Raw genomic sequence first — 12,131 nt, 5'->3', positions numbered from 1 at the left:
GCAGAGCTACTGATGAAGATGACGAAAGACCTTCTGTTCGGCAGAGGGGAAGGGGGTAAGCATCTTGCCTTTTTTTTCTCTATTGCATAACTTTTGATTCAGGGAGGGCTTGACAGACAACGCAGTGTAAAGTACCCACCCGCCAAGGCTGGAGACAAAACAGATGTGGGTTCGATCCCTGGGTGGGGAAGATCTCTTGGAGGAGGGCATGGCAACCCTCTCTAGTATTCTTGCCTGGAGAATCCCGTGGACAGAGGAGCCTGGTGGGCTACAGCATATGCAATCATGAGGCGTCAAGTCAGCTGAGTGACCGGGCGCTCTGCCCGGATCAAGGAAGCTCGACCTTCTTCCCTGCTGCAGCGCGTCCATCCCATATAACTGTGTCATCTTGACCCTAGTGGATACATCTTCCTCCACCCCCCACACCCTCTAGAGCGACATCAGTGACCACTGGAGACACAGAGGCTGGAAGCCTGTTTGCAGGCTGGCCAATCACCACCACGCAGACCCACCACGGAGGGTCTTACTCTAAGGGCTCCTTCCATCCCCCTTTTGGCTTCTCGATTGCGGCTTGCTTTTCTCGTTCAGTCGCTCAGTCGTGTCCGACTCTTTGAGACCCCAAGGATTGCAGCACGCCTCCCTGTCCGTCACCAACTCCGGGAGCTTGCTCGAACTCATGTCCATCGCGTCGGCGATGCCATCCAGCCATCTCATCCTCTGTCCTCCCCTTCTCCTCCTGCCTTCAGTCTTTCCCAGCATCGGGAGTTGTGAGTGGTCCTACATACAGTGTCTGGACACTCCCCATTTTCTCAGACCTCCTTTTGTTTGTCTTTCCCTTCAGGGCAATAACTTATATTTCCTCTATCCATTTAGCATCTTCCATCACTGACTAGTGAAGACTTTCTCTCTTGAGGATGAGAGGGCAAGTTTTTCAAGGTGGAATCCTAAGCAGAGAATCTGACAGGTGAGAGAAGGGAATGGGCTTGGGAGGGAAGCATGAAGGTCCCAGAAGGGAGAGATGGTGTTTTGTTTTGTTTTCTTAATAGATATGCTGATGGACTTTTGAGGGCTTCCAGGTGGCAGTAGGGATAAATAATTCATCTGCTAATGCAGGAGAGACAAGAAAATAACTGGGGTAAAGAGATAACTGGGTGAGGAAGATCCCCTGGAGTAGCCAGTGGAAGCTACTCCAGGATTCTCTTTTTTTTTTCCCAGTCCAGTTCTTCTCTCCTGAAAAATTCCATGGACAGAGGAGCCTGGAGGGCTACAATCCATGGGATTGCAAAGACTTGGACATGACTTAGCAACAGAGTATGCGTGGGCAGGCAAAGACACACAAACTTTTGACCTGATGGGAAAATGACTTCCATGAGAACTCCGGATGAAAATCTGCAGGAAAAGATAAAGTCAAATAAAGAAGAAAGATTTATAGGGGGAGCGGGGAAATGGTCAAAGTACCAAACAGTAGATGGCATCTTCAGCTCTTACGTGAAAGAGAAATGTACATACCAGCTAAATAGGACACTGACGTTTTTCAGCACAGAAATATCCAGAATGTTCTAATAGAAGGGAGCCACTGAGTTGCCCAGATGGAAATTTGCTTGTGTGCACATGAAAAATAAGCGGGTGTTTCTGATGTTCTGGGAATCCTTGAAAAAAGGCAGTTATATAAAACGGTATGGGTGACATTTCATCAGACTGGAACATACTTGTCCGGCGAGAAGTCTGATGAACTCATTCATTGGGTCAATGGTCTTAATTCCACATGTGGGTCAAAGGCAGTTAAGAATACAAGCAAATGGGCTTCAGAGGTTAGACACTGGATGGATGGACAAAGCCTTAGATCTGTAGCAACAAGAGCCTCGCTTTTTCAGACATCACGGCTGGGGGCACATATCATATGTGCCACAGGCGCCCATCAACAGTGATTTTAAGGAAACTGCATCAGCAATCAAGGACCTGCTTTCAGGAAAATAAAACTACACTGTAACCCCAGCAGCATCATTAACATTTCCCAAAGAGCCCTAGATTAGACAATCAACTAGGTGCTCACTAGCTAAGCAAGGTTTGCGTTAGGCAGTCCTGATGAAAGAAAATATTCCTTGTCTGAAAAGCAAGTGTGGGGACCATCTCATTGATCTCCTATTACAACTGCTTTATCCTTGTTTTTCGAAAGAACAATACATGGAAATTTAGGTGGTATTGGATAGATACTACATTACATTTTTGGCTAGTTGCAGTTTTTTTTTCTTTTTTCTCCAGTGGCTCAACAGTGACGTTAATAAGCTGTCCAAGGCTATTAATAACACTGGAAATTATTTCGTGACTGGGCTTAAGAGTCACTGGCATCAGCCACTCAGTGGACATGAGTTTGACCAAACTCCGGGAGATGGTGAAGGACAAGGAAGCCCGGTGTGCTGCAGGCAATGGGGTCGCAGAAAATCAACTGAGGAACTGAGCAACCAAGTCCTGGGCTATCAAACCTCACAAGCACAAACCCACTGGATGGTTAGCATGGCGTGCACAATAACCTCACGAGGGAGAGAACGGAACCACCTTTTACAGAGATTCAGGAAATGCTTTCTTTCTGACCATCATTCATTTTGCAAAACTTCTCTTTGGGGGTAGGAAAACAGAATTTGTGTTACTCTGTTTAAAAAAAAAAAAAAAGGCAGCAATCATCTCAAACATAGCTTTTCCATTCCTTAGGCAGAAAAACAGCGTTTCGGCATGTACGACTTTTTGAAGAAAAAGTTCCAACAGTGATTTTTATGTTTTAGTAAAATAAACGTCTACTCCTATGAAAAGCTCTACTACAAATGATGATCACAGCGTATGCTGTGCATTGACACAGTGCATTGACTCATTAAAAAAATAACAGTCCGAAATATTTTCAGACAATGATAATAGCAATTTTCCGTGCAAGCAAAGAAGTAAACGACCACCGCCTGGTTTGCAAGGGGACGGCAGTCCACGAAAGAAGTCTGAAAAAGATTGACCGAGTCACGCTTGAACGAAATCTACTGCCCTGTACAATCGGACAAGTTGGCACACTTTCAAAGCTTCAGATAAAAGGGGGTCTGTGGTGTTGGGCTTCACACGAACTCATTCGCAGAATGTAAATAGACTGTCTCGGGGATGCTAAATTGCTTCTTTCATTTCCTTCCCATGACTCTTGCAGCTTCTCTTTTGCCCTCCCCAAGATTTGTTTCTTCCACCTCTCAGCAGCAGAAGGTAAACTTAAAACGGTTCAGATGAGGAAAGCTAGAATTAGAAGCTTTTTTTTTCCTTTCTTTTTTTTTTAAAAAGAGGAAAAAAAGAAACGAAAAAGAAAAGGTGTGTGTAATTCCCACAAAATTGTTCCAGATTCAAAAAACAGGCCAAACAGATAAGAGATCACCATGTAAAGCTGCTTAATACCCAGCTGGGTGTTAGAGAGGTGAGAGGCGTCGATTTCTCTTGAAATCTAACCTTTTAAGTCGCATCGGCGCCACGGCGTTCAGGCAAGACAACGTTTTGCTATTCCTGCAAAGCGAGAGCTTGCCCAAAACCATGGCCTCGTTCAGAAAGCAGCGCCCGGAGCTGTGACGCTCCATACAGACCCCCACACTGCGCTCTTTGAAAGCGCTGCCAGGGGGCACGTGGTGGTCCCTGGCTTCCTCTGCCCACCTCGTCCTGAGAATGGACCTTTTGTGAGGGATCACGGATCACCACTTCCTGTCTCAAACACCAGTAGCCAAGGCAACTCCCCAGAGGATTCTGAAACAAACAAACGAGAAAATACTCAGAGGGGCTTGCGATCCACGGTCTTCAAAATGAACGGAAACGACCAAGATTTGGCTCGGAGCACCAGCGTGAGAAAAGAGAAGGAAATAAAAATCACGAGAGGAGAAGGCTCTAGACGCCGAGTGATGCTGTCTACCATCTCATCCTCTGACGCCCACTTCTCCTCCCGCCCTAAGTCTTTGCCAGTGAGTCAGCTTTTTGCATCAGCTGGCCAAAGGATTGGAGTTTCAGCTTCAGCATCAGGCCTTCCAATGAATATTCAGGACTGATCTCCTTTACGATGCACTGGTTGGATCTCCCTGCAGTCCAAGGGACTCTCAAGAGTCTTCTCCAGCACCATATTCAAAAGCATCAATCCTCTTTGGTGCCCAGCCTTCTTTATGGTCCAACTCTCACATCCATACCTGACTATTGGAAAAATCTAAATAGCTTTGACTACACGGACCTTTGTCAGAAAAGCAATGTCTCTGCTTTTTTAAATATGCTGACTAGGTTGGTCACAGCTTTTCTTCCAAGGAGCGTGTGTCATTTAATTTCATGACAGCAGTCCCCATCGGCAGTGATTTTGGAGTTCAAGACAAAAAGATAAATAAATAATGTCCGTCACTGTTTCCATTTTGAAAACCTGAAATTTCAAGTACTCCATGGTTGTTCCCAAAGGTACAAATGTGCACACATCTTGCATTTTTCAATTAGAAAGTCACTTCAACAACTGTCCCGCTTCCCTGGGGTCTTCTATCCGTGAATGTTTTACTGGTGAATGAAACGAAATGCTCACAACAGAATTCAAACATCAAGTTGAAAATAAAATATTCTTGGTGATACTTGTATATCTGGAGAAAACATTTCTCATGTTTTCTTGTTTGACACAACTCCATGAGTCCAGATTTTTTTTTTTAACCCATAAACGTCCTATGACACACAGATCTCATTCTCACAGCCATATTGTTACAAATTCAATTTTCTGCACCATCTCAATGCATTTTTTTCCCCTCTGCCTTGCTACTAGGCTTGCAGAATCTTAGTTCCCTGACCAGGGATTGAACGTGTACCCCCTCCTGCAGTGGAAGCTCAGAGTCTCAACCACTAGACCACCAGGGAAGCCTCCTCAGTGCAGTTTGCCCTGAAAATAAATGCGGTTATATAGACCATCGATAGTCTTCATGAACTTACCAAGAGCAGGAAAAACCACAGCAGACAAGCCTCAAAATATTTCCATCAAAATGCTATTTTTTTTTTGCAACCACACTGTTGGTGAAAATGAATATAATACCATAGCAACAGACTGCTGCTCTTGAGTTCCTATGCTCTTAGACAAGGTCGGCTCACAGTCAATTGTAAAATTTACACAAAATGAAATATCGCCAAGTTACAAAATTCAAATAAGAGTGTTTCATCACACGAGAATGCAAGTCACGTGACCACCTACCGCCTCTCGTCTTCAAGATCCATTAGATACGCAACGTCCTAGAGAGTAAGTAAGGAAGAGAGTTTCCAACTCATGATCAACACAGCCACAAAGCCACAAAAGCTCATATGCATGGCCCATTGTCCACTCTATTGAGTTATCACCTGTTCCCAAACGCTTTATCAGACAGCACCCAACTGTGTTCACGCAACAGGTTTATGTCAGCCAAGCCCAGAGAAAGAAAAGTGCTTTCCGTAACATCCCAAGTTCATTCAATGACCCAAGAGGCTGAATCTGTGTGAGGATGGTTCAAGGGAAAGAAACCATTGGAGTCAAATGTGAAAATTAAACAAAAAAGGAAATGGATGGTGCTACCTGAAAGTCAGGGAAGGAATGTAGCGAGTAGCATGAAGTGAGGTTTGTAGCAGAAAATTCCTAGGTGTCGGAGCAACATGAGTGGAAGCAACAGAGCCGACAAGACAAGAAGCAAAAATTTCTCACGGACTCCTGTGTGCTGATGCTTGAGGAGCGTCCAAGGGATGAAAATACGAAAAGTCACAGGAACGAACAAAAAAAGAAGCGTGAACGTTACGGAGCAGATGCATCTCACAGCGTGATAAAAAAGAAAACGGAGGGACCAACCAACGGTGTGCCGTGAAAGTCACGGAACAGATGCCTCTTGGAGCATCAGTCAAAGTTACGGAGGAAATGCCTCTTGGAGCATTCAGTGAGGTTTGTAGCAGAAATTCCCAAGAAATGCAGTAACATTCGTGGAAGCAAGGAACCCCCACAGAACAAGAAGCAGAACCTGCTCGTCGTCAACCAGCACTCACTCACCTAGGATCCCCAGCCGATAGTTAATGGTGATGACGATGACGTTGCCGTAGCTGGCCAGGATGCTCCCGTCAATCATGTTGCCCGTCCCCTCCATGTAGGACCCGCCGTGGATGTACACCATCACTGGCTTCTTGCTGTTCTGATCATGGATGTCTGCAAGAAAGAGCCAAGTAAAGGGGAAAAAAAAATCACACTGATTAACTGAGAGTAAGTCAAAAGACGTGAGTGACTTTCCCTAGTTGAAATGGGAATCCATCGCATGGCCCTGTCTTGAATCAGGAATACCTCAGTTAAGATGGTCAGATGGCATCATGGACTCGATGGACATGAGTCTGAGCAAACTCTGGAAGGTGCGGAAGGACAGGGAAGCCTGGCGCGCTGCAGGCCATGGTGTCTCAAAGAGTCCGACAGGGCTGAGCGACTGAATGAGGACAGTTAAGATGGCTTAAGGATAATGGTCGATGTTGCTACATTTCCTACTCATAGAAATGACGCAGACATTGGAATGAATTTGCATGCATGGGTATGCTTCCATATGTACCTATGACACTACAAATTTCACCCCTGAGATGAATGAATCACTCCTTCCCCACATAGTAATCAAACCCTAGAAGGGGACATGCCCGGAACAAGCCCATGGCGTCTATTACTGCTACAGAATTTGTCTGCAATGCAGAAGACCTGGGTTTGATTCCTGGGATGTCTAAGATCCCCTGGAGAGAAGGGCACAGCAACCCACTCCAGGATTCCTGCCTGGAAAACCACATGGACACAGGAGCCTGGTGGGCTCCAGTCCATGGAATCACAAAGAATCGGTACATAGTATCTATTAAGCATATATCTTAACTATCTAAGTTAGTGCAAACTCAACTTCAAAATGATCACTTGTTTACTATAACTGCCTTCTTCAGTCAAGCTTCAGTGAGCTTCAAGATTCACTTTCGACTTAAGAATGAGAAGTAAGACTGGTAGAGAAACCACAAGCTCTCAATGCATTATGACAAAAAGAAAAAATAGTTAAAAAAATGATCAACAGAACAGAAACATGGAAAAACAAAGGTACCCAAGCAAGTGTCTTTTCTCTAAATGACTGTTTGCAACTATATAACAACTGAAGTGACCAAAAAAAAAAAAAAGTGAAAGAGATGTAAACTGAAATAAAGACGCTGCAAGATTGCAACCTCAAGGTGACATGGTTGCAATCCTGCTCAATTCCACATGGAATAAAAACTCCCACTGTGATCTGAAACCAGAGTATCCTTAGTCATCATGACTTGGACACTGATGTGAAAATCCTACTTTGCAACGGTCTGTGACAAGAGAAATTTGCCCAGCATATGACTGCTTTCTCAAAAGTTGTGATCAAATAACTTCTTTTGTGTTCATAGTCCCTTGAGCTTAAATGTAGTCTTTTAAGAATTCTGACCCCAATTATAATTATTTCTGGGAACTTCTGTATGTATATACATACACACGTGTCATTTAAATACCTGCACGTTATCAAATAGCAACCCACTCCAGTATTCTTGCCTGGAGAACCCCATGGATGGAGGCGCCTGGAGGGCTACCCTCCATGGGGTCGCAGTGAGTCGGACATGACTGAGCAAATGATGGATATGTATTATCAAGAAAAAAGCAAATGTATCCATATAAACATATTTACATTTTTTTCCTTAAAAACTTTTTTTTTTTGCCTAATTTATGGAGACATGTTTGAATGATCAGGAATGAATGTTAAGGAAATCAACCAACATATGGATGGAGGCTGCTTATAAAATGAATTACGAGCACCATCTGAAAACAGGCTCCTGGTTGCTACCAGACACCCTCCAGGAGGCCAAAGAACCCCGTGGTCACAGTCAAGTACAGGGAAAAGTGTCAAGCCGCATCTGTCTGTAGATACTTAACCCACAGCAGAAGAACGCTATCTTCTCATGCAAAATTTGAGCAAGAAGTAAAAACTCCTTTTTGAATCTTTCACTGAACAGTCGTGTCTGACTCTTTGCGACCCCATGGACCGTAGCCCGCCAGGCTGTTTCGTCCATGGGCTTCTCCAGGCAAGGATACTGGAGTGGGGTGTCATGCATTTCTCCAGGGGACCTTCCCGACTCAGGAACTGAACCTCCATCTCCTGCACTCGCAGGCATATTCTTCACCGCGTAGCCCCCTGGGAGGCCCTCACTCATCGCATGCTACGTGGAACTCTTTCATCAATCATCGTCCGTATAAGGTGTGGTGTCTTACACCAGCCACTAGCGTCTCCGGAAACTGATTTGCTGTTTGAGTTCTTATTTAATGTCACCCTTCTTGGCTGCATTACCGGAAAGAAAAAAGTTGACATTTTGGGACTGTTTTAAGGGGTTCCCTCAGGTGGAAAAAAAAAAAGGCGTTAGGTTAACAGCTATTTCCTTCTAAGACACACAGAAGAAGGTTCTTGTGAGCTCGGGGAAGAAATGATCAGATGTCATATTCATTCAACGTTAGGGGAAAAAGAACAAAATAACAGTTTCTATGGTATTTAAGTAAAAGGAGAATGTATTTTAATATAACAGGTAGCTGGCGGGATTGTGAAAACAGATGCCAGTGATAAAAAAAAGGAATAAGATGCTGAGAGGATAGAAGGGTACCAGATGCAAATGACACCTGTAGTTGGTTATATAAGGATACGGATGAAATTACAGGTGGTCTGGGGGCCTGACAAGGACAGGATAGCTGATGACTCAGGGCAGCTGTCGTGTTCCAAAGGCATCAGAAGAAACCTCTAAGGTGAGTACCGAAAGCAAGAAGAACGCTCTGAATGGGGGTCTACAAAATATTAAATAATAATCATATTGTGAGATCAGCGGGTGAGAAGGCAGCTATGGCAGAGCTTTTCTCAGAGACCCGCTGATTTTTGAGACAAACCTAGAGGATGGGAAAAGCCAAGCAAGTGATAAAAAGGCAAACTCTTTTGGAGGGAACTTTTGCTTCCCAGCAAGGATGCATCTCAGGTCCACTTTAAATCGTCTTTCAGCTAGAGAACCACAGGTCCATCGAGGGCGTGTGTCCCTTTAACTTAAATAGTCAGAAATCCATGCCCTGGGCTTTCCTGATGGGTCAGGGGGTAAAGAATCCGCCTACGAATGGAATATATGAGGTTGCATCCCTGGGTCGGGTAGGTCCCCTGGAGAAGGAAATGGGAGCCCAGTCCAGTATTCTTGCCTGGGAAATCCCATGGGCAGAGGAGCCTGGCGGGCTACAGTCCACAGGGTCACAAAGAGTTGGACACAACTGAGCGACCAAGTACACAGAGGCAGACCCAAGCTGCCCGAGCCTGCAAAGGCTGATTTTAAGCTGTTTCTTTTCTTCTAAACCATTTGTTCCACTGAAGGAAGAAGATACCACTTGCTAATGATGGTTTACTTGCTGCGTTATCTTCCATCTTTAAAAAAAAAAAAATCACTCTACTTCTAGCGGGTAATCTGTCCAACAATTTGAGAGCCTTCGAAAAGAAACTCTCCATAGCAACTAAACATTTTTAGGAGGGGAAAAAAAAAAAGTTCCGAGAGCAGCCGTGGTGTGAAAACAGAGATGAGAAGATCTAGCTTTTCAGCCTTTTTCAATTGTTTGCTTATACCCCCTACTTTTAAATTCTTTTCCTTTAAAGCTTCCAAAATGTGTTTCAGAGAGAAACAACAGATTCTCTTCAAGACACTTTCTCGTGTGTTTTACTGCGAGCCAGAGAAGATGCTTTGAAAACCCTATTTTGGAATCAGTACATTCGGGGGGAAACAATCGTAAAAACAAAGATGCAAATGCCAGCCACCCCCGCCCTAAAAAAAAGTTGTACTGAGCTGTCTTGGTGTCCACAGAAGAAACCAACAAGACCGAAGCTCCAAAATACAACATGAAATTACAAAAGAACATTTGGAAGAAAGAAAAGGAGGCATACATGCATGGTTTAAAATTTCACTTTCTCTTCTTGTGATCAAGCCAAAAAAAAAAAGCTTAGGGAAAAGAAAACGGTGAGTTTCCTTGGAAATGGCATTTTCTTACTCACTTCATATTGAGAAACATGTATATACATTCTGCCGGGGGGGGTTACATAGTCATTGTGGTTACAAATGACAGTAGTCCCCAAACAAGAAGAAAATAAAGAAGCACATAGAAGTGTACTCTCTTCAGATAAGGGGAGGAAAAACGGGTTGAAATGGAAAAAAAAAAAAAAAAAGATATAAAATCATGCATCAAGATTGAGCTTTGTAAAAAAACAAAAAATACCTTCATCTTCACCACGATCATTACTGGTTATATCATCAGCGTTTTTCTTTGAGTTGGCTCCTGGGGTCATATTGAGAAGGAAAATAAAGGGAAAAAAAGAGAATTCAAAAACAACAGGTTTGCAAAAAAATTCAGAAGAGAGATACTACACAGTCAAAGAAAAAAAAAAGTCATACAAAAAGCTGAAATCTGTTACATTTGATTTCAAAATCATGAAATAGGGAGATGCAAAATGCATATAAACATAAATATGTCAAGAAGAACAAATTCAAAATGTTACTTGCAAAAAAAAAAATTAGATACCCAGTGAAAATGCAGTTTGAGGGTTAAAATGATACTACCGCCAAAAAAAAAAAAAAAAGTAATGTGAGTTGTAAAAAAAAAAAAAAGAAAATCAAATTATTTTTTAAAGGGGTTCCCAAATTTTAAAAAGAAATGTGTATGAAATATTCCTCTAATTTTAACAACTAATAATCTAGATACATTTTTGAAATGTCACTGATACACTTTGCTTAGGAAATTCTATACAGCAAGAAGAAACACATTAAACAATAAACACGAAAGGTGAATCAAAATATCTTAAAATTGACATTCGTTTCATGCATAAGAAGTTAAAAGCGTACCATTCCTGATAAACATGAGATAGTCAGTGTAATCTATTTAAATCATGAATGCTCACTTGTCACTAGTAGCTAGAGAACACGTCACATAATTGATTGCTTTGGTCTAATGTAAGCTACCACTTTCAACAAGCGTTTCTGAAATCAAGATAAATAAAACACTATAAATCATGTTTTTCTGTTTCGAAGACTTATTAAATATCGCTTGAAGGTTATTGTTATTTGTTTACAAAAAAAGAATAAATAAATAAAGTCACCTACCTGGATGACATGAAATATAACGCACCTTGAAATTTCTTTGTCAGCAAAATGAACAGAGAGGTTCCCTTAATGCCACCAAAAAACCCTCAGAAACAGACAAAAACAAAAACCCAAAACAAGGCTCTCTGTATGCAGTGAGCCATCCTGGTTTCTTTATCTTAAAGATACAAGAAGCTAAAACATTAAATATGACTCAGTTACTCCATTCGCTCAACTGCCTTCTTTTTACAGACAGACCTGACCCACTAGGACGTATGCGCTAGTTTTGGAAAACCTGAGTGGTGGCAAATAGTGAAAAAACGGTCTTTACCTTCCTTCCTGGCTTCCCTGGAGACTCAGAGGGTCAAGAATCTGCCCACAATGTGGGAGACCAGGGTTTGATCCCTGGGTCGGGAAGATCCCCTGGAGAAGGGAATAGCAACCCACTCCACTGTCTCTGCCTGGAGAATCCCCACGGACAGAGGAGGCTGGTGGGCTACAGCCCATGAGGTCGCCAAGAGTTGGGCACAACAGAGGCACTAACACTTTCCCTTTATGTTCCTTCCTGGATGAACCTCGTCCCTGTCACCCACAAGACTTGTATCTGAAAAGACAACTACAGTTGTTCCAAACGGAGGGGGACAACATCATGTTTCAAAACCAAGATCTGAGATTGCTGCTTTCGTCCCTCAACAAGGGCAGAGTATTGGAAATATCACTTGGATTAAACAAGCAGAACTGGGAGAGGAAGGTGAGAACTTGATTCCTTCTGCTGGTAGACTTTTTGAGATTTAAATACTCCCCGCTGTAGACAATGTCAAGCTACCAACATAAAGTCTCTGAGGAGAGCTTGGGAAAGCAGTGGCCCCTTGAAACTCAAGCTTATCAGCAGGTTTTCACCTTAACTGCTTGAAGGTGGAATGCGGTGTTCTAAGAGAGGGACCCCAGCCTCCAAGATCTAATGCTTGACGATCTAAGGT

At 43.1% G+C, this 12,131-nt stretch overlaps 1 protein-coding gene across 2 annotated transcripts in view; it reads right to left on the bottom strand.

Moving 5' to 3' along the window:
* Positions 1 to 12,131, bottom strand: part of NLGN4X (neuroligin 4, X-linked) — a 396,345-nt gene that overhangs the window by 151,653 nt on the left and 232,561 nt on the right. The window contains exons 5-6 of one of the 2 annotated variants that reach the window (XM_018044013.1): positions 10,292 to 10,351; positions 6,032 to 6,184 (exon numbers count right to left, since the gene is read on the bottom strand). In XM_018044013.1, coding sequence (XP_017899502.1) covers positions 6,032 to 6,184; positions 10,292 to 10,351 — 213 coding nt within the window. The remainder of the gene's footprint in view (positions 1 to 6,031; positions 6,185 to 10,291; positions 10,352 to 12,131) is intronic. The other variant, XM_018044014.1, reaches the window with a different exon arrangement.

Source organism: Capra hircus, assembly GCF_001704415.2.
Source record: "Capra hircus breed San Clemente chromosome X unlocalized genomic scaffold, ASM170441v1, whole genome shotgun sequence".
NCBI lineage: Eukaryota > Metazoa > Chordata > Mammalia > Artiodactyla > Bovidae > Capra > Capra hircus.
This window is presented reverse-complemented; position numbering and strand designations above follow the sequence as displayed.